The 27,640-nt window shown below is 44.8% G+C and overlaps 1 protein-coding gene across 5 annotated transcripts in view; it reads left to right on the top strand.

Moving 5' to 3' along the window:
* AKAP9 (A-kinase anchoring protein 9) overlaps positions 1–27,640 on the top strand; it is a 1,384,828-nt gene that overhangs the window by 1,338,670 nt on the left and 18,518 nt on the right. For all 5 annotated transcript variants that reach the window (XM_085631105.1, XM_085631108.1, XM_085631107.1 and 2 more), the window contains 2 exons: positions 15,081–15,166; positions 21,711–21,843. In XM_085631105.1, the coding sequence (XP_085487231.1) occupies positions 15,081–15,166; positions 21,711–21,843 (219 nt within the window). The remainder of the gene's footprint in view (positions 1–15,080; positions 15,167–21,710; positions 21,844–27,640) is intronic.

Here is a 27,640-nt window from a genome sequence, read left to right as displayed (position 1 = left end):
CAACAAGAATCAACAGAGACACGGTGAAAAATAAAAGGAGTTTATTTTTATAGACCACGTTTCCTAAGATGCAGTACTTTGGCTAATACAAGCAGACAAATGATTAAAATCAAAACCATCAGCATCGTTACAATACCATAGAATATAAAAGGGGTGATCATGTTATAATGACAGTGGATACTACCACCTTCCCTTTATTAAGAAGCTAATATTATTATTATGCTAATAGAAGGTCTCTTAGGCTTGAATAGAGGACCCCATACCTCAAAGATCAGCTTAGTGAAATCACATCACAGGAGCATCAGGAGTCTTCTCGCAGGAAGGCTCTTCTTCGGTCTGAATAATAAACATGATGTCTGTGATATTAAAAGCACCAACTTTCAGGTATTTGCAGCTGCCCGTGTGTTATGGCTAAATAGTGGGTCGATCAACCTAGAGTGGAAAACATGCATTTTCTAACAACCCAGACTGTTTTGTCACGCCATGTACAGACCAAGGTCGCTGCGCAGAGCTCGGGATGGTAACAACAGATTGCTTTTGTGTGAGGCAAAACTCGAGTCAGCAGTTTGTTTAAGCAATAACATGTAAACGCAGTGTCGTGCGCAAAAGCATCAAAATGGCTTTCTAACATCTAACGTGGTTGTGCTAACTTAACAATGTATGTACGTATTAAGGGAGTCCTCACTACATGCCCCCTTGATCGAAGCACTATACAATAGGCAAGAAAATAGAGAACGCAGAGTTCAGTTTCGATAGAGCAGAACAAGGCGTATACAATTGAAAAACAAGTCATAGTTCAGGCAAAAGCCGAAAAAATGAAGAATGAAAAAGTGGAGAAAAAACCAAAAAAAACCCAAGCGTGTGATGGGAAAAAATAAAAAATGTCGCTTTAGGTAGCAGTCCTAAGGCATAGGTAATGTTCAAGACATGGGAGCAAAAACATAGTGGACGACAGATCACTTAATCCATGAACGTATAAGCAGCATACGTGGCAACTGCTTCCAATAAGAAATCGTTTGCAGAGCCACTAAAAGTCTCAGCCATCCAATTAAGTAAAGAAAAGGAACATACATGTTCTTCAATAAGCGGAGCCTCTAGCACGATCAGAGGACAACCGAATTGTTCCTCCAGATAGCTCATATCCAAGAAATCATAGGCAGCCTTTGCGATGTCCCAATTACCCAGGATACCATGCGCCGCACCACAGGCCATAATCCGAACACCAGAACAGGCAAACTCGTGAGACACTGGAGTGGAGAGGTGTGGCTCACTGGTTAGAGGCGGCAGATCCGCAAGCAGAGAATCGGCCAGGGACCAGGGTTCAATTCCCGACGCGGCAGGGTTGTGGACCAGGGTCAAAACGGACTCGATAATTCTCGCCTCGGTACCTACTCTAACCAGGAACACACTCGGCAACTCTGGGCATTAGCTTGCCTCATCTCCACAACGGCCCCCCACATTCGCCGGGGATGCCTGGTTTCACCTTGGAGATACCCAGGAGGGACCATCTCACAGGGATAGCCAGGACGGGTTCCCCAGCGGTCTACAGCGCCACGACGCCTCAGGGCAGCAGTGCGCTTTACAAGACACATACATTTACATTTACATTTACTAAGGGCCTCATCAGTCGATCATAATCCGGCACCGGAGACACCGTGTTGGTTAAGCACAAATCCAGAGGCCATTCAAAGGGACAATCGAGGCAGTGAAAGACAGGTTGTACGCAGGTGAAGTAGGAATACCGGAAGGATAATCCATACGCCAGGCTCAAAGTCGCCAACGGCAGCGTACCATAATATTCAAGCATCCTGTCACGAAGAAGATGCAGACGGGACAGGTTGTCGTGTGGCACATAAAGAGCAGCCATTTCGCAGTATGAAAAGTAAAAGCAGCACTCCTGCCACAAGCGCTAAAATCAGCGGGACCCCTCCAAAGACGCTCGCGAAAATAGAATGAAAAAATGCCGGAATCACACCAAAAATAGTTTGGAAAGAGGTCACGAGGCCTCAGCCCACAAGTTTAAAAAAATGAGCCAGGCCGGTTGTGGACGAGGCATTGAAAATTGTTTGGATCAAAGCTCCAAAATGCAGGGGGAGGTCAGTATTTAAAAGCGCCTGTACCTCAGTGCGCGTATTAGCCACGTGAAGGACAAATGTTTCACGGGAGGAAGTCAATGGCACCTCCTTTTGGGACAAAAGAGCCCTTATTCTGCTCATCTTGTTGAACTCTGCTTTCAAGGTCGGAATCGAAGGCCAGATGGAAACATCCAGCCGCCCATGCGGGGGTGGAAATAGAACATTATTGCAGCAGACAACTCTCTGTGATACAGTTACTATATATGGGATTCCCACTAACATCCCGCAGCAAGCTTCATTGTTCAAAATTAAATAACTACCGTTTGCAAGCAGCGTGAAAGATGGCGTAATCACTGGCACCGGGATACCCTTCAGGACGCAAGCTAAATTCGGGGCTTGTACATTGCACGCACCGTGTAACTGAATGTGCCTACATACTACAGAATGGTCAGGTGTCGTTGTACATTCCTCACCCTTCAGATAAACCTCAGTACCGTCTCTTGTACATCTATACGTAAAAGGGAGGGACCAAACCTCATGTATGAAAGCAGTACCCAGCTGTTCCTATCTACCCAGAGCATAGTGTTTCATTCAGGACGTAAACTTGAAAAGCGCGAACAGGAGAGTTATTAACCCATGTAATAACCACACGGCTGAATCCAATTCCGCCACAGAGAAAGGCAACGGCTCTAACTTTTCAATATGTAACAATGAATATGTAGCATCCTTCATGGACATGAACTGCTGCTTGTCAGTAAGGTTAAAGGGAAGAAATAAAGATGTCGTATTCAAATAGTCCCAGGGGACCCTCCCTGCTTTTATTGTTTGTAATGTCCATGCAAACTGCATAACAAAACGCAACTGGTTTTGACCATGATACAATACTGACATATCATCATGCACAATATCAACAATTGAAGAAACAATATTGTCCAATGTATAAATACGGGAAGAAAGAGTGCTAATGCTGTTATCAATAACCGCCAACACCTTTTCCATATTAGCCTGATCAATAGCTCTCAATCGTGAAGCTGCTTCAATTTGCGATAGTTTCCATACTTCGTTGTAAATAGCATACGCCCACCTTTTGGATCTGCCACCCACAGGACCTTTAACAAAATCATTCAAATCTATTTTGTCATGTAATCTTGATAAATGAACTTTGACAGATGCCAAGGTGGAATGTCGCAACCAGGATTGACATAATTTTCCTACAGAGTATGTAGTTACTGTATGTGACGACTCAAACCGAGGGTCCACTCTTTGCTGAGTATACCCCGGTTTCAGACCTAGAAAACGACGTTGACAGGTATCAGAACTGCTTTGCCAAACCAACCATCCATCACTACTAAATTTCGAAATATTGAAAGACGTATTGGAAACCAATGACTGCAAAGCAGGAAGGGACAGATCTGTGTGGTTACTCCAATTGGGGTAAGCACCCAGATCCGGCACAGAAGGTGACTTTAGTTGTTTAGAAGTGGCCAATCCGAAACAGGTGGTTTGGAAGATGGTTGAATTTAAAAACAACATATGATTTGGTACAAGACAGGCACGATGCAAAGCTTCAGTTCCCTGAACCTGCCACGGTTTGGAACGCCAAACCGACTTAAGATCAATAGTAGCCTTCCATAGATCATAACCTTTGATTGACAACTCGTCCATAAAGGACTTAGAATAACGTAACTTGGTGTGAGTCAGTCTAACCTTTGAGGCAGACTCAGGCATAACCTTAAAATAAAAGGATGCTGGGTCGGAAACACTGAAATCGGTAAAATAAGTATACTTATCAACCAATGTAGGTGAACTGCCGAAAGAGGGAGTGGGACAGTGTTCCCATTGGGTAAAATTTACAAAATTTCTAAATGTATTCGCTTTATGCAGGAAGTGATTGCCATAATGCTGAAAACAATACTGTTCCACATAATTAGCCGCATTTTCATATAAATCTTCAGCATCAAAAGCGGCATAATATTTCAAATCTGAAAACAGTGCTTCAATGGCGTGTACATCCCAATCATCAGAACGTATGTTCTGCTTAACCACATCACCCATAGAAACACGAAATACATTAGGTACATTAATGACCTCTGTAGGCCCATGAATTTGGAATTTAACAGCATCCCACGCGATTCCATCCAAGACGGGCCAGGCAGTAATATTCACAAAAGTCTGGTCCCTTTTCATGATGTGGGACGAGGAGTGGGTGGCCAAAGTTCCATTGATAAGTCTAATTGTTGATCTCTCTTTGAGATAGTGGCCATCCACCAAACGGAAAAAAACTATTACAAATCCAATGGACATAAACAAAAAAATACTGAAAAGCAACAACCAGATGTATGTCCAAGGGGTTATCAAAAAATGTCTTTTAAACCAGCTTGCAAAAACAGCAATGTTCGATGGGGGAGTTGAGGGCAACGAGTTAGTGTCAAAGGAGAAACGGGACTGGTCAAGCGCCGTAGATTGTAAAACAGGTGAGTGACCATGTGTAGGATAAGCATACTCAGTCCCTTCAGGCAAACCACCAGCCGGTGGTAGTAACAAGGGATCAGTAACTGATTGCATCTCGATGGCAACATCAGACAAGGTGTTAGAAGCAGGAACCAACATTGAATTTCTTTGCATCGTCTGGCATGAAACTGCTGGAGTCAGACTAAGAAGTATCGGCCACTCGCTGAAGTTTGACATTGTCAATAGAGATGTACCTGTTGTCTTTTCGACCAGGAAGTGGAGGTAAAATGACTGTTCTTGTACCCTGCACTCCAAGCACTGGAACCGGTGCACGATAAGAGGGGCCGAACTCCTTCTTGTTCTCCACCTTCTCACGGACCAGGTCTCCAACTCGGGGTAGCCAGCCGACTACCGGTATCTGAACCTCAGCTTCAGACGTGGAGGGCAAGTGTTCCTTCGAAAGAGTGTCTCTGGCTTCTTGTAGAGTCTGCAAAACAGCACAGTGATCATCTATGTCAAAGGGTGCGGTCGACGCCGCCATGTCTAGACCATCAAGGTCCGGAACAAACATTCTGATTCCGAAGAGCATCATGTACGGGGTCCGCCCACCCAGAGACCTTCTAGGGAGATTATTAAGTGCACGTTGGACGTTATACAAATGGGCTAGCCAGTTCCGGCCTGTGCCTAAAACACGTGCTGTCAATGATTGCTTTAAGTCACGGTTCATTCGCTCCACCACACTATTACCCTCAGGTCGGTAGGGGGACGAAAATTTAACTAGGACCCCCAAATTTCTCATAGCCTCCTTGTAAGCCTTCGAGGCGAACGCAGGGCCCTGATCAGAATGGAAGGTACCACACGCAAAAGTTCCCACAAAGACACGCAAATCCCTAATGACAGTCCGCGAATCAGCACTCCTTTGTGGCCATACCCATAGAAAACGTGTGCACGAATCCACTGCAACCAAGATGTACTTGTACGCAGTATCAGAAGAAAAAGGACCGCAGTGATCTAAATAAACACAACCAAATGGCTTATTTGATATGTACAACTGTGTTTGTGGTGGGCGCGCAACAGTAGAAGGTTTAATCTGTTGGCAAATGTCACAATCAAGAACATAAGCGCGCGCTTGTTTATATAAACCAAACCACCAGTAACGTTGTAACAGAGATATAGTAGCGGACACACCGGCGTGGGCTGACGCCAACCCCTCGTGCGCAGCTAGGATCAGTGCTGGTCTGCAGTCCGCGTTGGGAATAATTCTGTCACCAACGTCGTTAATCCTCACTAATGGGACGTTATCAGGACTTAAATGATAAAAATAACGAGAAGGAAAACCCTTCGGGTAATCACTTCCCTTCTCTGTAGCAGCAATAGCTGCCAAGATGTCATCATCAATCTTACTTTTGGATCTTATAACTGCTGCCACTAAGTATGTAGCCACTGCGGTTTTTGCTGCCTCGTCAGCCAAGCTGTTGCCGACAGCAGGGACACCAAGTCGTTGGTGACCAAGAGCGTGAATAACATTCACGAGAGGGAGACGTTCTTTAAAGTCTGCCACTCGAACCCAAAGCGTTTTATGCTTAATTGTGCTACCTTTCGTGTCTCGATAATCATTCTGAGACCAGAAGTGTAAGTTGTCATTGTAGGACTGGACACAATAGAAGGAGTCACTTACTATAAGAGTAGTGACTCGGGGATCAGCAAACTCCAGTGCAAGCACCAGAGTCCGAAGCTCCGCTAATTGCGCGGTACAATCACCCAATGACTGCGTATGCACTGCATCAGATTGGAATTCACCATTTACGAATGTACCTACGACAATTGCGCAAGCCGCTGAATAAGCGTGCTTCGATCCAATCGCGGGCTGCGCCGAGCCGTCAGTGTATATGACACAATGGTATTCTTCGAGCGGGCGCAAAGACAGAGGAGCCGGATGAACGAATTCATACTGCAAGTACTCTTGAGTCTGTAATGAGGCGTCAAAGATATAAGTGACATCTGGCGACGTCAGCGTTGTGGCCCATTGTATCCACCGTGGATGCAAAGCTTTAGAATTTGGTACACTTGCTTTAGTCACTGCCTCTAAGGCAGGATACGGTGTTACAACCAGAATCGGTTTCCCATGCGACAGTGCGCGTTCCTTAAGGATCGCCATCTGCACAGCAGTCAGAACTATTTCGACCGTGGAAAAACGTAATTCAGCAGAGGTGTACAAGTGTGATTTATACGCAATGGGGACTGTATCGCCCTCATTAAACGTCAAATACGTGAAACCCACGGCGCCTGGCACTATTCTTATTACCAGGTTAGTGCGGTTATCACGTGTCAGCAAGTATTGTGAAGCAAGAAGATCAGCCTGTAAAGACTGTAAAATAGCAGAGTGTTCTAGCTGCCAGCTAGACTTCGAAAACGAAGGTTGTACCAAGGCGGAAAGCGGCTTGATACGCTGGGCATAATCAGGAATGTACGTACGTCCGAAATTCAGAAAGCCCAGCAGAGATTGTAATTTCTTCAGTGTTGTAGGAGCACGTAAGCATGCGCACTTCTCCAGAAAGTGGGGAGCTAACCCCTTACCTTCATTGTTGAGCTCGTAGCCCAAAAACAACACTGTATATTCCGCGATGTGAGACTTCGCAAAATTGAATTTGTAGCCATAGTCAGCAAAACTCACTATAATATTGTCGACACGAGACAGATGTGGCATCAGCTCATCATCCGTGAGATAGATATCGTCAACATAGGAGTATGCGTCGGGGTCAATTCTTTCTAAGAGAGAAACCACGCGAGCGGAAAAGACGCCAGGGCTATTTTTGTAACCCATGGCCAATCTCGTAAACTGTTTTTGTTTGCCGCCCGAAGTAAATGCCGTCCACTGGCTACTCAGTGTGGACAGGTTGTGGCTAAAAAAGCCATTGGAAATGTCAAGTGTCGTTTTAAATCTTTTACGCACGAGACTGTCGACTAGTGCCGAGCTGTGTGTATTCTGTACCGCGCAGGTCCGGCAATGGGAGTTTAGGTGCCGGTAATCCAAAACTAAACGGTACGAGCCGTCAGGCTTCGTTACAGTGAATAAAGGGTTATTCATAGGGGACACACAAGTTTCAATAACACCCTGATATTCCAATTGTTCAAGGATTGCCGCGACGTGTGGCCTAGCTTCACGACGCATGGGATATTGGGGTTGAGGCTGGGGCATAGACCGCAATGGAATCTCATGGCAGGGGGCAACCGGTCCCATCCCACTTGAGTACGATACACCGCCAGCGCAAGCGCCAGCGCCCACTCCCCAGCATACACTTCAGCTTGGTCCTTAGGCACCGTGTGCGCAAAGGACGGGAGGATTACCTCCTCCCCTCTAGGAGCTTCCAAAATGAAGGCTGGGGGCCAATCCGCCTCCGCTAGGAGGATATCATAGGTCGTGGTCAGATTATCCCAAAAGATCCCCTTTATAGTACGTTGTATGTCACCCTCAATTAATAAGACTATTTCATAAAGTCTGTCAGGGGGAGCCACTCTGGTGTCAGCTGTTTCAACAGTAACCAATATATCAGTTGCTGTCACCGCCAGAAATGGACGCAGAGCTTGACGGCCTATGGTAATTTCCGCTGCGCTGTCCAGTAGCGTCAGCGCCCACGTCCGGTTCCGAAGCTGTGTCCGCACTATCTGAGGCATACCTTGCCGTCAGAGCCGCCACTTTCTTCTTCTGAAACGGGGGTCTTTGTCGTGCAAATTCGTCCTGCTTGCCTTTACCCTCAGTCTGTCGGGGTTGGTCACGTTGTTGTGGAGCACCCCGACCTTTGCCACCGCCTCCGCCACCGGACTGTGAAGCCGATGTTTCCTGGGAAGAACGAGGAGAACGTTGTTCAGAAACCTGAAATCTATCAGGAGACTTAATAGTAGCACGATCTCGCAGATCATAAGTGCGTTCACTACTTGACTGTACGGGAGAGGCAGGCCGAGAGCCCTGTTTCTGCTGCTGCTTTCCCTGTTGTTTTGACCGCCAATTTTGTTTTGGAAAACTCGGTCGGTCGTCCTTACCAGAGGCTTCCGCCTTACCCTGCTGCTTTAGATCGGGAGTTTTGATCACAGGCTTAACTCCTAAAGAGCTACGACCCAAATCTCTGTATGCACCTGAGATTATCTTCGCAAATTCCTGCGGCTTGTCCTCTTCAGCAACTTTCTTCAGTTCATTACGAACCTGGAACTGCAAAGCATCACCCTTAAGGTTACCCATTATCATGGTAGCCACCAGGTCAAACTGTCCGAGGAGCCGCATCCCTAACTCTATTGCAGACTCCGCACCGTGGTTCTCTTGAACACGTTTAACCCCTTGCATGCCCGCCCCTTTCCCCGCCCAGTGCCGCGCCTTCCATTAGCGGGCGGAGTTCATGACGAGCTGGACTCGTCATGGGCACAGCGCCACCGCAGCCCATGACGAGTCCAGCTCGTCATGGGCACTGAAGGGGTTAATAACGGAGGACAGCATTAACATAGACGGAGTACCAAAGCACTGCGCATACGTCGCTGCAAAGACCTTACCCCAGTTAACACAATCATCTATGTTGGGGACCAAGTCTTTAGGCAAACTAATGGTAAGGATCCTGTGTTTCTCTACAGGAGTTGTATTCGGGTATACCGCTTCTATTTGGTCACATTTTTCAGCAAGCCAAAAGGGAAAATCATCCCTTGTTTGGGGGCGCTTGCCCATAACAGAATTAACCATAACAGGACTAATGACCACCGCGTGATGATCATTAGGTTGTCCCGCAACAGCAGGTGCCCCCGCCTGCACAGTGCGTGACACATACTGCACTAACGCCCTATATACCGTTATAAGGGCAGTGTGTAGTACACGCAACTCAGCCACCGTCACTGTGAGGTAACGGGGATGAGGCGTAAATCCGGCTAGTACCGGCCAAGTGGCCTCCGCAATTGATAAAGGGCCCATTCTCGGCGGTATAACCACATGGGGAAGGGCGCCATTAAACCAAATCTGATGTTGCCAAGCAGATATTGGTATTTCCTGTGTCCTATACGGCGTATAGTTCGCTGGCACGGCAGTGGCAGTGTAAGAATGAAATGTATTATCGTCCTCACTTACTGCCGGAATCGTCACCCAAGAGTAGAATAACTCAAAAGGATGAGCCGCATCGGCTCCTACCACAAAGATGACGTTCATGCCAGTGTCCGGCACCCCATACTGCGTCAAATGACATTTCAGAGCTGCACGGCTATGCGCCGCTATTTCTACCGACATCAGGACAAACTACACTCGAAGCTATCAGTAGCACAAGGGTTCAATAACCTTTTTAATGATCAAGCTTGAAGGAACCTATATCAATAGAACTAGGTAGGTTTAAATCCGTCAGACTTGTTATCCGGAAACAAGAATGAGGGTGTTGTGGACTAATATCAGCACTACTAAGGCGTTTCAACTCATAGACCAAACGTTAGGTGCGCCATGTTGCAGGGATTCTGCTTATACACAGAACTATGCGTAGAACCCCAGGACCTCAGTGAATTGTGGTGTACCAGAAACTCACCTCAGAACCCAGAACCCAGTATCCGGCTAGCATAAGTGTCCCATTCGTTATCCGAGATTCGGCTCAGAGATCCCAATGAAAAGACAACCCAGAACAAGCTACTTAGTGTACTCTCAGGAATGGTGGGAATCGGAAATACCTGTTCGTATATTATTCTCACATCAGTCCACAACAAGAATCAACAGAGACACGGTGAAAAATAAAAAGAGTTTATTTTTATAGACCACGTGTCCTAAGATGCAGTACTTTGGCTAATACAAGCAGACAAATGATTAAAATCAAAACCATCAGGCATCGTTACAATACCATAGAATATAAAAGGGGTGATCATGTTATAATGACAGTGGATACTACCACCTTCCCTTTATTAAGAAGCTAATATTATTATTATGCTAATAGAAGGTCTCTTAGGCTTGAATAGGGGACCCCATACCTCAAAGATCAGCTTAGTGAAATCACATCACAGGAGCATCAGGAGTCTTCTCGCAGGAAGGCTCTTCTTCGGTCTGAATAATAAACATGATGTCTGTGATATTAAAAGCACCAACTTTCAGGTATTTGCAGCTGCCCGTGTGTTATGGCTAAATAGTGGGTCGATCAACCTAGAGTGGAAAACATGCATTGTCTAACAACCCAGACTGTTTTGTCACGCCATGTACAGACCAAGGTCGCTGCGCAGAGCTCGGGATGGTAACAACAGATTGCTTTCGTGTGAGGCAAAACTCGAGTCAGCAGTTTGTTTAAGCAATAACATGTAAACGCAGTGTCGTGCGCAAAAGCATCAAAATGGCTTTCTAACATCTAACGTGGTTGTGCTAACTTAACAATGTATGTACGTATTAAGGGAGTCCTCACTACAAGGCCATGGCTCGCAGTGACGTGCGCGCACCACTCGCGGGCTTCTTTGTGGGCATTGAAGAGGCTCTGGCGACTGCCACGTTTTATCTGTTTTCGCACGCAAGGGCAAACGTAAAAGGGAAGGAGAAGTGCTTTTTGCAGGCACCGGCCGAGCTTGCTCCAGCCTTCTGACAGGACCCGTGCAACAGGTGATCTTGCCGCGCTCCAGTGTGGCAGTGGAACGCGCGTCTTGTTGGAAATTTTCTTGGTAACCATACTGGCGTATTGGTCCCCAACCTGGGTTGCAGCCCGTCCCTCAGCAGGTGCGGTTTTACAGCTCATCCGCAAACTACACATCCCGGCGGCCCTATTGCGTGTCGATCCCATCCTGCCCAGCGGGGGAGGTGGGCTCAGAGCTCTGTTAATGCCGAGAGAGCTGGTGGTGCGTTTGGAGGAACGGGGTCGAGATCACCCCCGGTTGCTGGAGACGGGCTGCAGAGGATTACGTGCCGAGGCACCCCTTCCCTGATAGTTCCAAAGCCCCTGGACATCCCTTGGCAGCTCCAGTCTCCTGTCAAACCATCCAGTACCTTCGGGGGCTGCGGACGGCATTCGCCGCTCCTGGGCTGAATCGGAGGGTTTCTGTGAGAAAACTTTGGCCCTGTGCACAGCATCTCCGGTGCAGACTACGGGCACCGAGGTAGGAGCCACAAGGGGAGAGCAGCTATATCCATCCGACAGTTCTCACAAAGGGCCGCGCTCCCCTGCTCTGATGGTTCGTTCCGACGGGTATTAAAAGCAGTACAGGCCGCCGCGGCTCAAAGCTGCGAGAGGAGCCCAGAGAGGAGGCGGCAGGTAAGGGCCCATACAGCTCCCCAGACACACGTAGGAGGTCCCATTTTATATCCAGACCCTCACCCCCCCCCCCCCCCCCCCCCTCTGGCCCAACAGACAGGGAGGTTGTCAGGCCGGCTTACAATAGGTATGTAAAGAATATTCAGGGCTGAGCTAGCCACCATTGGGGAGGGGGGCACCCTCATCCCCCTCTCCAGACCCGCTTCTCACTAGCCTGCACGAGTGAGGTCGGACGGAGGTGATGTTGTAAATTCTTTAATTAAAAAAAGACACCCACTCAGTCTCCGCAATTATTCCCCCTAGACCCCTCCCTCCAAGCCCTAGAGGTGGTAGCAGGTAAATGCCACCGGAGGCCTATGGACCTTAACGCCATTCCTTCAGTGGTAGAAGCCCTCTTCCAATCCCGCTCATTCCGAACCAAAACACAGCAACCCATGGCTCCTAAACAAGTGCTAAGGAGAATAGATATGTAAATGCCACCGGTAACTTTTGCATCCCACCAAGGATACACTTCCTGATTCATGGGAGTGCCCCTATGTCATAAACAGGCTACAGGATGAGGCGAAGAAGTCGCAGGCACCCCCACCACCCCCCAGACAGCTGGGTTAACGGCACCTTACACGAGTCGAACAGTAGCGGGGTGCTTCGAGGAGTTACGGCAGGGATAAGAATGGCGAGGTGGGGTGTTAGGCCCACTCCTTAACCATCTTATGAAGGGCTGATCCCCGGAGTCTGAACAAGATTCCTCTATCGACCATATGCTTGCGTGCCAGAAACCCTGAGGCACATCTGTTTAGCCAGAAACCCAACTACACCTCTGGCTGTCATAATCGGAGGCCGTCTCCCAGACTGACTTCCAACTGTGGAAGAGGTGGTAAGTAATAACAGACAAGAATGGATTCTCTGCCACAAGCTTCGAGTCTTCAAACAAGACAGGCCATGTCCCTCCAGCCAACTCAGATCGCACATATAGAGGTGCCCGCACTTTACTAGTGAGGTGATCGGAGGGTAGATAAGAACTAAACACCTTGCTTTTTTGTGGTGGTTCCTGTACGCATTTAACTAGGCGCCTTATAGGGAAATGTGTCTGGGAAACTTAAGTTATGCGGTTGTGTATGCATGCTTGCACATAAAGTATTGCCATGGCATGTTCTTTTATGCTTGATCTGCTGTCAGTCCAGTAACAAAGTCTCACCTGTAAACCATAAAAAGTCACGCCTGACTTTTCTTTGAAAGGGTGCTTTGATCAAAGTCAATGCATGAAGGAAATATAAAAAAAATACACATGGTATGATCGGCGCCACGAATTTCTCAGTTTTTATATTTGCTGGTTGTGCTTTTGACAGCTATGTGCAAATGTGCAAATTCTAAATGTCATGGGTTCTATGCAGAAATGGTACCTTATTCAATACCTTTACCGATTAACACTTTCTTTTGCTACACCATGTACGTGTAACCTATGTGGCTTGTGTCATCCAATTATTGAGTGGTCTGTGAATGAACATGGGCAGGAAAATTGTAAAACAGGATTTTTTTTCCTCTTGAAAGGATTTTTCATCTCACATGTACCTAGTGACAATTCTAATACTGATACATTCTTCCACACTTTCCACACCACTTACACCTTAGATTGTAAAATGTGGGGACTACATTGAAAACTTGAGGGGATACTCATCAAATTAGTACTATTTGAGCATTCACCCTATTTGCAGTGTATTTCCTTGCAACTCCCCTGAGAAAGCCATCTTCTGCACATCTACTAAAAGCATTCAAGTGCAGAATCACTCCGGGCCTTGGTAATGCACCTAGATGTAAATGGCACCACCGCATATCCAATGCTTTTGGATTTGAACATTACCAGTAACTTAGGTAGGTGGACAACTACAACCTTTTCAGGTTTAAGGCAAAATATATTGGAAAAACAATCATTCACCACAAAGCCAATTTCTCTGGTCTTGACTGCCACCCTTTTGTCTTTATGAATGTTTGTTTTGTTCTGTGTTGGTTTTTGTAAAACTTTCTTTTGAAGGAAGCTGCTGGGCCCTCTTCATTTTAGGGAAAGTAAATATTGGGTCAAAAAGAACACGTTATTATATTAGACCCTGCCACTGAATGGAATCACCTTGTGCGTACATGTGCTCATTATGAAAGGGCAGAATGCAGTCACTCAGTGATTTTAGCCAATTGCTGATGGGGGCTGACCTATTGCCTCATACTGTGAGCTGTGGTGGTCAGGAGAAAAGTGTGAATATCACCATTACTGAATAATGGATGTACAGGGATGGCTGCAATCCCATATAAGTAAATACATTATTATCATACATATATTTTTAGTAAAACAAAACGTCCTCACTGAAGCTAGACTTAAGAAGTTTTAAGTGGCTCCTAATCATCTATAAATCAATAGAAAACACTGCCTAGGGGCATGACAACGATGGTGGCTGAGTGTGTGTGTTAAGTTTGTGGTTGTGTGTGCGGTTGTGGGTGTGGTTTTGTGTGTGTGGTTGTGTGATTACACATCACATAATTACACTGTATTAAATACAACATAAATACACTCCACATACCACTCAGTACTACACAATTGCACGTCACATAATTACTCTCTACTTAATGCAAGATAAATACACTCCACACAATACCACTCTGTGCCACATAATAACACAACACATAATTACACTGTACTCAATGCAACATAAATACACACCTTTCACTCAAGTTTGTGCTATATAAAAAAAAACAATTGCAATGCAATAGGTCTCATATTACTGAATCTTTGAACTGCTATTGGTGTTGCATTATTATTATTAGCAATGCCAACAGCTCAAACTTTAATAATGCGAGACCTATTGCATTGAAAATGCTTGTTTAATATGTGCCTAGTGGCTACCAGTCAAAGTTAGCAACTCTATCATATATTAACTGATTTGAGTTTTATATATATTAATGCAATGGCAATTACTAATAACACTGGATACTGCAACCCTTCTTGTTGTGATGTAGAATACACTTCCACTGTTGAATATCGCCCGCACAATTTTAGCATTGAGAACTGTCAAGAGGGAGTGCAGCCAATGTTGAGCCAGAAAGCCTCGCACAATCTAGACTCGTGCTCTTAGTTCTACGATGATATTTTACTCTAACATCTCTTAACTTATTATCGTATAAAATGTATTTGTATTATTTTATGTGCTTTTATGGCCATATGGCCGAAATAAAGCTTTCTTTAACTTTGACTTTGAGTAAGCGTTAACATTTGCCTTAAAATGTATGAAGGTAAAAATGAATTAAAATATGTCTGTATATTGCTTTACAGAATGAAGTTCTTAGTTCGTAGATGGCAACGAGCAATGGGTCCCAGCTCAGTGACTGTTAATAGGAATGGGTTTGCACAAAGTCCAGGTAAAGAAAAAACTAAATATTTATACCAAATTACATTTAATTTTATTCAGCTATGTTCAGTATATAGAACAGGTTCTGTGATAAGTGTTTGAGACATTTGCTATGTCTGATCATAAACACAACTTAAAAAAACCATTAAGTAAAAGTCATATATTAAGACCAACTCTGGTGTCCCTGTTCTCCAATTCTAAACTCTAGTCAGATTAATTTTCATACAGCAGTTTTCACTTCAGCCTAGTTTGTAAACGGTTGCATTGCAAATTAGTTCATAACAGCTGCTCAACACACCTACTTATTGGGAAAAACATTTATCCTCTGCCCTGGAGACAATTTCATTTCAGGACCTTCTGCTCCATCAGTGAACTCTATCCAAGGGTTAATTATTTTCCTTATATTGAGCTTAGATTTGATGTTGCGTAAGCCTTCAGCCAGGGAGTTTCCCAAGGCATTCGCACGTTGAATACAGATGCTATGTTTCTCCTGCAAAATTATGAATTTCTGTATCCTAAACCTAGCAGACTGCTTCACACCTATACGAATCTATTGTAAATCTGTAGCTTAAGCGGGTCCTGTCTGACACCAGGTCAGCTGTCAAACAAGATTTATTTATTTATTTATTGATTCATTTTACCCTGTGATTATACATAACATTCGTAGGCAAGACACACAGAGACATAAAAGGAAATAGATGTCCATCCTAATTGGTCAAAAGACAAAAAAGAAGACTATATGGCATACCAAATAGAAGTAATCTTTAGTACATTCTGAACATTCTTGGCATACAAATTCATTCTTCTTTTAAGTCTTAATTGATATTAAAACAAGCTACCAGCTAATCCTGAAGCATGAAGAAAATATCTCCATACACTGGATAAGGTGCTAAGTGGTAATACATATACATAGTATCAAAATCGCATATCATAAAAGATTAGCAATATAGGTTCATACCAAAATAAGTTTCCTTGCCGTTTGTTAAAGTGCATGAAAAAAAGGGGCTCAATTCATAAGACGTCATAAACATAGCCCTTACAATAACCTTAGATATCTCATTATAATTAATAAAAATACAAGGTGCAAATGTCCAGGATAGAGAAGCTAAAACATATATATATTTAAATAATACATGCATTTAATATACAATGTTGATATCTAATATCCCTTGCAGCTCAAGATAGGCTTACCAGCATCCCGATTGCATTTCTACCTCAGATTGAACCCTCCAAATCCTTAATCAATTCAGTAACTGAGGACCAGATTTTGGTCCTCCCACTGTCTCTTCTTGCAACCCTTACGTCTGTATAAACTCATTTCCAAGTTATATATGGCCATAAATCTGGATCTCCACATTGCAAATGTTAGAGGCTCTGGTTTCAGCCAGTCTGACACAATGCAAAGACGTGCTACAGCCATGCGATAAATATCAAATAAGATTCTTTCTTTAAAATCACATTGTCTTCTGTATCATCTACCAACCCTAATAACCTAATTTGAGAAGTGACACAGATCTGCCCTTTGGTGACATGACTTAGGAATCTCCATATCCCTTGTAGCAAAGATTCTAATTTAGGGCATGAAAAAAACATGTATAATTTCCGCCTGGTTTGAGCCACACCGTTTACACTTGCCATCAGAGCCACCTCCGCACTTAGACATTTTGGGCGCTGTATAGTATAACAGTTTTGGCATGTATACCTACGTTTACTAAAACCTATATAGTTTTATATGCAGAAACAAGTAAGAGTGCAGGACAAGCTAATAACAGTAAGTAAACGGCATATGCTTTAAATGCATTAACAGCTGGTGACAGTGCAATACAGATAATGTGGGATCACAGAGGTTAGTATCCCTGGCAGTGCGTATAGAGATAATCAAGAAAGAAAACATTCTACTGGCTGAGGGAATATTCCTGTGCTCGAGGAATTACCTATTGGTAGGGGTGCTCATCCCAGTGCATTACTTCTGATGCTCAAGCTCCAGTGTAGATATTTAGCAACTATGCAAATGACTAACTGCAAATGCACTGAGAGAAGGAGCCTAAGGACTGCATGGAGCTGTCTACAACTGAGTAGTTTAGAAATTGGAATGATCCAAGATATTCTAGGCCTAACATAAGAAGAAGCAGAAGAAATAAACCAAGGATTCTCCTGCCTGCCGGCATTACGGACAGATAGAACTCAGAGCAGATTGAGCATTCAATTTGGCTTGTAAGGAAAAGAGAGGTAATTTACCGTAGCAAAATGTAAGATACAATTGTTTTGCTATAGGTGAATGGATATAATCTAAGAAAAGTTCAAATCCAGGGTCAGACTTGAAGTTTATAAGTTTCAAGTCACCGACCCTTGGTTCACATTCCTCATTTAATCGTAATACATGTGCTCTCAAAAGGCATCCTTACGGGTAACCCCAGGTACATTTTCCATAGAGGGAGTGGTGGACCAGTATTCTTCTTGATCAAGCTGGGTTAAGGAATCCTTGACATAGATTATCCACCTAATCTTACCAAATGTATCCAGTGCCACCAGTTCTTGCAGAGCTTTGTAAAAGTTCCCTAGTGCTGGGGTATATTTCATCATAAGCCAGTGCAATAGGGGTCTAAACCAGGCCTTGTGAGTCATTGGTACTAGCAGGGTGTTTTTTGAGAGGCTGCCTAGGGCTCTCAAAAAGATGTTCTCAGCCACCCCAAGTGGGATCAGACTATCGGTTTTCGGATCAAGCTGCCCATTTGGTAGAATCTTCTTTCGCAACAGCAGAGGAGGGTTCTGAGAATTTCCTAATCTTGCTTGAGGGGTGGGGAAAGTGAAAAAAGATGCCAACTTCTCAAGCTGGAGGCTGGTATCCTGGCTTTGGAGCACGAAAATAATGGCCACCAGAGCGAGGAAACAAAGTGGCACCTAGCACTTGCTTGTGATCAACTCCCCGCACCTGTTTGGGCACCCGAGAACCAGATGGGCTGTGTGGATTGACACAGTGGATGGCAACAACTGGCGGGATGCCTGTATGGCTCCTAGGATACTCACTATCCCCTCACAGCTCAGGCTCATTCAGTTCAAATGCCTTCATGTCACTTACCGTACTCCTTTAAGGCTATGGCGGACCCGAATGTGTCTGATGCCTAATTGTTCCCTGGAAATAGGGGGCTTTTATTACATGATATGGGGCTGTGCGGTCTTTGCCGACTATTATAAAAGATCTTCCATATTTTATCTAGAGTCCTCACCCACCCAATTGACATAACCCACTGAGGTTCTGCTTTGGTATCTATCCTGAAGTTGAGGAATCTGCAGTTAGAAGTATCCATCTGAAGAGTGGGTTGCCAAAAAGCCACAGCCAAAGATGCATGAGACTCCCGAAGCACAAGTTCACAGTATCCTGCAATGAGCTGAGGCTAACATTGATGGGACCACCACTTCTGAGATGGTAGAGCACCAGTGAAGATTCCAAATGACTGTTAAACCCTGGGGACGGGGATGACTTAAAGTACTCCACGACCTGTGTTTGCAGCCTGCTGAGCAGCAAAGATTTAGCACAGTGGGGCTCTGCCGTGTGCAACAGAACGTCTAAGTGCCCAGACTAGAATGCGAAGCGGTTGGCCCATTCAGGCGCACCCTCAGGTGGCACTGTTGGCAGTGGAAGCAGGTTGGCCCTTGCCGAGCGGGCCATACCCTCAGATGCAGTGAGGCCTGCATTCTGTTATGGCTGGCCAGGCCTGACATGGGCTATAAGATGTAGTAATAGGCCTGATTGGTTAATGGTCTAAAACTGAGAGGAAGGGTAAATGTACTGTCTTCGTTTTCCCCCTGTTATATCACTGTTGCGCTGAAAAAAAATATTTTAAGTTTGTCCACCACTGCATCACCCTGATGTTAACGCACTGGACATGATTCTGACTCCAATAGTGAGATGTATTATGCAACAAATATACTCAGAACAGTTTTAATGTGTAAATTGCACTGTGTTGCAGATGTATTAAGTGCAGTGGATAAAAAATACAACATTTAATAACAGAAATTTAAACAACAAAAAAAGATAGGCCTGATTGGTGCCTGGCCCTCTCGGTTAGAATGCACTGGCACTTAAACTGCAGCAATTAAGCCTGGGCTTTGGACCTGGAAAACGTTTGTGTGGACAGGTCTCACTGCTGACCACCAATATATCAGCAACACCTCGCTGATATATTCTCAAACTGATATCCTGCTGTGTCTAAAATCCCCCCCTCCCCATATACCAGGAACTTAATTATAGCAAAACATGATCAGCTCCAGGCTAGGCTCAAATTGTAGCAGGGCAAGCAACAAAACTTGGCTCACACAGATTGTGCCTATGCGGGTGGGGCAGCTGCTGGTCTGGGAGCAGCTGAGGACAGAACAGGCACCACGGCATTGATTCTTGAAGTACAGAAAAGTTTACCAATCAATGGCAAACCAAATTCCTCACTGATAAAGGTTGACCAGATGAAGGAGTGTATAGGCAAACCAGCAGAAAGCATGGACATGGCAGAACACACACATTTCCAAGACTGACACCTTTACATAATGCTAGACTGGCTATTTCGGAGAAACAATTTGTGCTCATTAAAAGAAAAATGAAAATTTGGAAGCCAAGTCTTTAGGTAACAATCTATGTATACTGGGCCTATCAGATACCACCAAAACTGGGAAGATGGAAGATTTCATTGAGGTCTTACTGACAGATGTAGTTGATAGTTGGAGGCCCATTATTGTACGATTATTAAACTACTGTAACAGAGATGAGTCACTCCAGCTGGCCAGAGAGAAGAGAGACCTCCACTATAAATGTTCCAGTGTATCACCTAATTCCGCACTTCATGCAGTCGGAGCAGGAGGCAAGACTTGCCTTCCTACCAACAAAAAGAACACTGCAATAGACCAACATCCCTTACACCATGCTGTCTCCAGCCTGTCTGCAGCTCACTGTAAGTTGAAGACCCCACACCTTCAAAGATATTCTACAAGCTGCAGACTTCGTGGAAATTTTCAAGAACGGCAGGGCCCTTAAGACCCATACACAGAGATTAGCTCCTCGAAGAGAAGATAACGATGATCAATGACTGTACTGGTAAAAGCCCTCCATCTCTGCTAGCGCAAACCTGCAGATAGGTGTGAACTGATTCACACAAATTCTGAATGATCTACCAATAGTAATGCACATGAAGCAGTGCCCCAGTGCTTGTAACTTTGGGCTACGTTTGTATTGACAAAGAATATGTTTATTGTTTGTTTAATACAAACCCTTACAAAATAGTTATACAACACAATAAGTTAGAAAAAGTATTGAACCATTATATAAGAAAATCTTAATCTGTGCAAATTAGCATTTGTAAACCATTAGTTTTTTTCAGTGTTTGAATTTAAGCTTAAGAAATAAATGATGATGACTCCATGAGCAGTAGTTAGGGGTTCTGAGTAATTAGTACCCGTGAGACTAAGTCTATACATTTCACCCGTTTTTACAAAATCTTTGGATCTGACGCGGTATCAGGACAAATGCAGAGAATATGTTAAAAAGTTTTCCTATATCCACAGTCTGCAATTTTGAGCACTTAAGGTTTGTTTCCAGTGCAGTGTGAAGTAAAACAAATAAAAACATTTTGTTTGTATGGTAACAATTTTTTTCCCCCAAATATTGCTGTTGGGTGGGTTTGTTATGAGTTGAATATTATCTAGGTGTTTTTTTTTTTATAAGTGAGCTCTAATTGAGCTCTATCTTGCATATCTGAGAATCGCTTTACAGCTTTATTTGTTCTTCAAATAGGGTATGTGAGGTCACTATATCCCACATATCTTTAATATTAAAGATGGCCACCAATTGCTCTAAATACTGTGTCCATGGGCCGTGCTTTGTTTTCCAAACCAAGTAGCTCACAGAGTTTTGCGGAGAGTCTCTTTTTGCAGGTTTTTACAAAGGCTGCCTGTTGTGCAAGATAATGCTTTATAAGTTCAATTTCAAACCGTATCTGTTTCTGGGATGTGGACGAATGAAGGTTAAAGAGTCCTCTATGTATATTTGCTTCTTGGATATCCAAATACCTGGCGTTTTTCCAGTTAGGATATTAATCCTCTTAAATAAGCCTACGCTGTGTCCCTCACTAGGCCTACTTTGGTGGATGCCAGAACCCTGGAATTGTGTCCAATAGCCAGTCCACAAACTTTGAGTACTTCAATACTCAGTAGTTGCATTGGCATGTGTTTCATTCTTTGAGATTATTCTGGATAGGAAACATTCCATAGTGAATTTTAAAGATAAATAATGTAGAGAAAGATCGCTCACCTACTTTGTAAGGAACATGTTTATAATGTATTAATAGTTTGGGGAAGAGGCTTGTTTATTATCTCTGTGTGTACATAGTTGTGACCTTTATTTAACAAATATAGACTTTTTGAAATAGGAGTCAGTATACTGAACTGCACAATGATTGTTTCTAATGTAAAACAGATTAAATGTAATAACTTTTCATGGTGGAGTTTCCATAATGCTAAAAGTATGGCCTCATTTTTTTTATTAATTATGACTGTAATTATTGCAGCTAATGAAATGCGGACTGATTCCCCTTATCTGCCAACGGGAGGGATGGACGTGTATAGTGATCAAAGACTTTCATCAGGTCGATCCCGATCAGGCATTGAATCGCCACGATCCGCTGGGAATTCCCAACATAGGTAAAGAACTTACGATCCTAATAGCTACATACATCTGACATGTTTTGTTCAAAGAGGTGCCTACAGTTTGTGCATTCTAGAGGATTAGGGCATTATTTCATTGGCTGAAAAGAGAAACTGGGTAGAAAATGGAAACTTTATTTGCGTTAAACTTCCTTTCTGATTATATGAAATATACTTTTTTTCCCATGATATATTCCTCCTTCATTATTTAGCACACAAACGTTTTGCGTTCTCCTTTCAAATTGTATTTTTTGATAACATAATTTGTAGTGTGTATGACGAGGTCCAGATAAATATTGTAACTTTGTTTTAGTGCTTCCAGAAGAGCACTATCATTCCCCAAAACACTAAGTAAAAGAGTTTCTTATAACTTAAAACCTGTACATTTGTATTACATTTTGTATCCTTATGTGTGTGTGTGTGTGTGTGTGTGTGTGTGTGTGTGTGTGTGTGTGTGTGTGTGTGTGTGTGTGTGTATATATATATATATATATATATATATATATATATATATATATATATATATAGTGTATTTCTATAGCACAAACCTAACCAAAAGGCAGAAATGGTCTTATGTGTAATGTATTCCAGCCATTCTTCTTTAATCCAACCCCACACATCCAGCGGTTGCTACCTCTTGCTATTACTGTTGTGAGAAACATTTTCTTCCTTTTGCTGTGTCCTTTCACTCTAAGTGATCCATTTAATTTCTGCCTATATGAACATGTTTGTGAAGGTACATTAACCAACTGCAAGTGAGACTGTGACACTTGCCTTTCCTTTCACATCTTCACCCTTTGGCGTATCCTAGTGATTTCCAATCTGCCCTGTGCTCTCCAGCATTTATATTTATGATAGAGACTTCTAACTACATATTTCTCACCTTGTGAATTTCTACCACGTGCCAAACTGGATTTGAAAACTTTAATAGCAATTCCCTCACACATTGACAGGTGGCGTTGTTCAACTCCACGTTGGGTCTATCTGATCCAGATGTGGCATCCGGATCTTACAAGACCGCTACCTCTGCGCGCTGATGTTGGTTCCTTTCTTTCTGCACCTTCCAATGCGGATCCGAAGCTAGCAGTGCTGACTTTTTGACAGAACTGTCCCTCAGGAAATGTCTTTTTCCAAAACTAAATGCCCTTACAGCAGATTTCGGCCCTAAAACGACAGGTTTCAAGCTGTGTCCTGACTGTCACTTGCAAATGTCTGTGGCAGACTCCCACGATGTCTTCCTGTGGTAACTCAGCCCTGATCATGACATGAAGTCTTCTTTGTGTTGTTCGAAGATGAATCAAACAGCGATCTAGGACCCTAAGGCCATGCTCGCCATCGCAAAGCTCCTAAAGAAGTCAAGGAAGCAGTACCGGTCTCAGTTGAGGTTGAAGAAGCAGGTGTGCTCTCATTCCAGGAACGGATCTCAAGGCCGCTCCACCTTTTGGTCAAGCAGTTCAGTTAAGTCAAAACGTTCCCACAAAAAAAACAAGAATTCTAAGCACAGTTCACTGATGTACCACCATTCTCACCACTTAAAATCACCCAACGCCCCAGGTACCTCCAGGCCTTGTAGCTTCACTGCTCCTGAAACACTGGTGCTCCATCTCCTTCCCCTTCAGCGGACATTCACACCAGACAAAATATGATGCCTGAAGGCGACTGCAGCCTCCATTTTTGGAAACATCAAATCCTACTAGAGCGCCTTTGGGCCACACTGACTTGAGTTCGCAGCCTGTTGAAAGCCCATTGGCCAACAGCTAGACGCCAACCGCACTACTCAACCTCTACCAGGGGTCGACCCCATCTCCGAGCATGGTGTTGCCAGCTCCAGTCTCAGCACAATGTCCGATGCCGTCTTCGGCACTTAGACCAACACCACCGGTGCAAGCCCCCAACACCAGTTCCGATGTCACTGATGCTGAATTCTAATCTGATAGAATAGGATAAGATTAGAATCAGAATTCCATGACTATGATCCAGATGAAGATGATGTGGTCAATGCTTTTTATGAAGTGATGGACACTTTGATGATCTGCAGGATGTCAATGGGCTTGCCACCTCCCCTGACACTGGCCGCTCGTCTCCTAACCCAATTGCCACAGAAGAATCTGCCACCTTTACATCTTTAATCAGGAGGACAGCGAAAGTGCTTGATTTAACATTGCCTAAGCAGGAGATATAGCACAACATTTAGATAAAGGTTCCCTGCAGCAACCACCGAGGAACATCTTGTTCCTTTTAACAAGGCTCTGACAGATATAATAGTGAGCCCCTGGACTAAACCACGATCTTGCCCCCTTGTCAACCGACAAGTGGCAAGTTGGCACAGGCCGGCTCCTAAGGATCCCAACTTCTTGCTCCATCATCTTACCCCGGAGAGCTTGAGGGTACATGCATAATCTAGCCGTCAATTCTTTTCCCACTACTCCACCCGACAGAGAACCCATGCAGATGGAAAATTCACAAAATTCGTGTTTTTCAAGTGCCCGTTTTGCACTGTGATCCATCCACACATTGTGCCTTCTGGGGATAGTATTCATAAACTTGAGGTACAGAGTGGCGGATGTATTGTCAGCTGTCGACAAAGATATCAGACATACCCTACATCCTCGATGACCAAGATGTTGTGAAATATGCAATCCATTCTGACCTGGACCCAGCTGACTGCCTGGATACGACTGCCAGCATGGTGCTTAGGTGGAACACCTTGATCTACTCCATTGGCTTCTCTTTGGACAGCCAGCTATCCTCCATGAACTTGCCTTGCAACGGGGCAAAGGCCGACTAAGCCCTCAAAATATTTAAGGAGAGTAAACCGTACCTCAGCCAGCTCTGCAGTTTCCCCAACAACGGTGCCCCTTTCATGGCTTCTGCAGTGGATATCTGCACAGGCAGTGGCAATATGGGCACCAGCTGCAACAGGCCTCTCAGCCCTTTCAGGGGCAAGGCCGGGGAGCCGGCCAACAATATTCAGGCCTACAGGGGCAAAGTTCTACCCAGACTACAACCTCTCCCCCACAGCTACATCCGCAAAACCACTTTCATTTGTACTTGGTGGCACCCGATCTCCTGGTAAAAGGTTTTGTCACCTTTCATCTCCCCGCATGGCAGAGCATCATATCAGACTTATGGGTGCTCCAGATCAGAGAACATGGCTGCTCCCTACCTTTTCTGTCCTATCCCCTGGACATGCCACCTGCAGCACAACACCTCCCGGATGACCACTTGTCCATACTCCATTGAGAAGTTCAAGCTCTCTTGGCTAAGGGACCAATAGAGGAGGTGCCGCCATCAGAGGTCAGGACTGATTGTTCTTCCTGTCTTTTCCTGGTGCCGAAAAGGATAGAGGCCTTTGACTAATTCTCGCTCTCTGAACTTCTTCCTTCAGAAGGATAAGTTCAGGATGCTTAATGTGGCCCAAGTTCTGTCTGCCCTGGATCCAGGTAAATGGAGGTGACAGTTGATTTGCAGGACGCATATTTTCATATTACCATTCTGCAGTCCCACAGGTGCTACCTGTGGCTCAAGGTAGGCCAAGAGCACTTTTAGTTCCCCATGCCCCCCTTTAGTTTGACCAGTGTACTTCGGGTGTTCACAAAGGTGATATTGGTGGTCGCAGCCCATCTGCAGAGGTTGGGTAAAGTAGTCTTCCCATACCTCAACAACTGGCTACTGAAGGCAACCTCCCCTCAAAAAGTTGTAAGCTACCTCCAGATGATGGCTGAAGTGTTACATAGCTAGGTTGTTCCATCAATGTGCAGAAGTCCCACCTGACTCCTTTTCATCAGAGCCATCCTGAATACATAGCTTGAAAAACCAATCTCAACGAGTCCAGGACATTTGGGCTATGATCCCAATGCTTCAGCCTGTCACTTGAGTTTTGGTGAGAGCGGCTTTGAAGCTTTATAGCCTTTTGGCCTATTGCATCGTGCTTGTGGACCACACCACGTGGCTCATGTGGGCTCTGGAGTGGGATCTGAAGTCTTATAGGCTCCAAGGCAACCTGTCAAACTCCATTGAGGTGTCAAAGGAGACTGGAAAAGATCTACAGTGGGAGCTGCTCGACTGCAGTTGAACCTGCAGCTGACTTTTCTCCCTATCTCACCCAGCGTGAACGGTCGTAACAAATGTATTGTTGTTCAGTTGGGGAGGATATTGGGTAGAGGTGGAGATCAGAGGACTTTGGTCTCCATCTAGAGCTCGCCTCCTCAACTGGTTGGAGTTGCAATTCGCTTGGCACTGAAGGTGTTTCTCTGTACCCTAAAGGGGGGGATAATTACAGGTTCTCACAGACAACACACAGCGATGTGGTAGTGCAATAAAACAACGCGATGTGGGTTCACAGGTCCTGTTTCAAGAGGCTCTGCCTAACCATCCAATACCTGTCAGGATCATTAACTCCAGTGTGGACAAACTTAGATGCTGGTGTTTAGCGCTCATGAATGGCAGCTGTACTGAGAGGTGGTACAGGGTGTTTTCCAGTAAGGGGGAGCAACCTTGCTCTGTCTGTTTGCCCCTGCAGGGAACGTGCAGTATCCAAAATTTGCACGTAGGAGTTGCCCAGGCAGTCGTTCTTGGGAGATGCCTTCTGTCTGCATTGCGGATGAGGACTCCTGTATGCCCTCTTGCCCCTCACGCCCAGATTGCTAAAAAAGATCAAGGCAAATTGAGCCCATTCATCCTAGTGGCCCCGGACTGGGGGAGGTGAGTGTGATACCCAGAATGTATGGCAATGAGCATCTGTCCTTCAATATGGCTACCTCTTGGCAGAAACTTCTGTTGCAGAAGCAGGGCCGAGTCCTCCATCCAAGCTTACATGACTTAGACTTACATGCTTGAGACTGAGCGGAGAAAATTTGATTTTCCTTCCGAAGTGGGTGAGGGTCATTCTGGCAGCCAGGCGCCCTTTACCTAGGTATGTATTTCAGTTCACTTGGAGAGGTTTGTTGCATGGTTAAAGATTATTTCTCCGCCCTTTCGGCCTTCTTGCAGTTACTGGATCTGCCATCTCTCTTCAGGTCACCTGTTGTGAAGAGAGTTTTTTTTTTTTGTTCTGACCCACATGTTCCCACCAACATTTTTTGTGATGCCTCAGTCGGACCTTAATTTGATTCTCACTTATATAATGTGCACTCCATTTGAAGCTATGCACAGGTGTTCCTTACACCTGTTAACTATCAAAATGGTGTTCCTTATAGCAATCACATCTGCTAGGTGAGTGAATGAACTCCAGGCCTTGGGTGTCCAACACCTATACACTTCATTTCTCCCTGATAAAATGGTCCTTCGGACAAACGTGTCTTTTCTACCGAAAGTAGTTACGCCCTTCCATATAGGGCAATCCATGATCCTGCTGGCCTTCTGTGCTCCATTTCACCCCACCAAGGAGGAGGAAAGGCTTCACCGACTTGATCAGAAGAGGGCTTTTTATATCATTCGAACCAGAGAACAGGTTTTTGTTGGTTTCTCTGTAACAAAAAAGGGAAGAGTGGTGCAGAAGAGAGCCATCTTGCAATGGATTGTCCTGTGCATAAACATCTGTATCTGATAGAGACTACTAGCCGCAGATTCCTTAACGTAGAATTATCCCCAGGCGTGAGACTGGACCCGGAAAACTTTCTTGCCCAGCATCTCAGCGCCCCGGGGGGCGGCAACTCGCAACTCTGCCCCGACGTCCTCTGCTGGTGTGACGTCAGCGAGGTCACATAAGCCCCACCCCGGCGCGCCGACGTCAGTTTTCTTCTTTTCCGCGTGCAACGCGGACCCGGGGTGAGCCTTTCTTCTTCCGCCTGCA

This window comes from Triturus cristatus, chromosome 10 (genome assembly GCF_964204655.1).
Source record: "Triturus cristatus chromosome 10, aTriCri1.1, whole genome shotgun sequence".
Taxonomy (NCBI): Eukaryota; Metazoa; Chordata; class Amphibia; order Caudata; family Salamandridae; genus Triturus; species Triturus cristatus.
The sequence above is the reverse complement of the archived record's forward strand: the minus strand, read 5'-3'. Positions and strand labels throughout refer to the sequence as shown.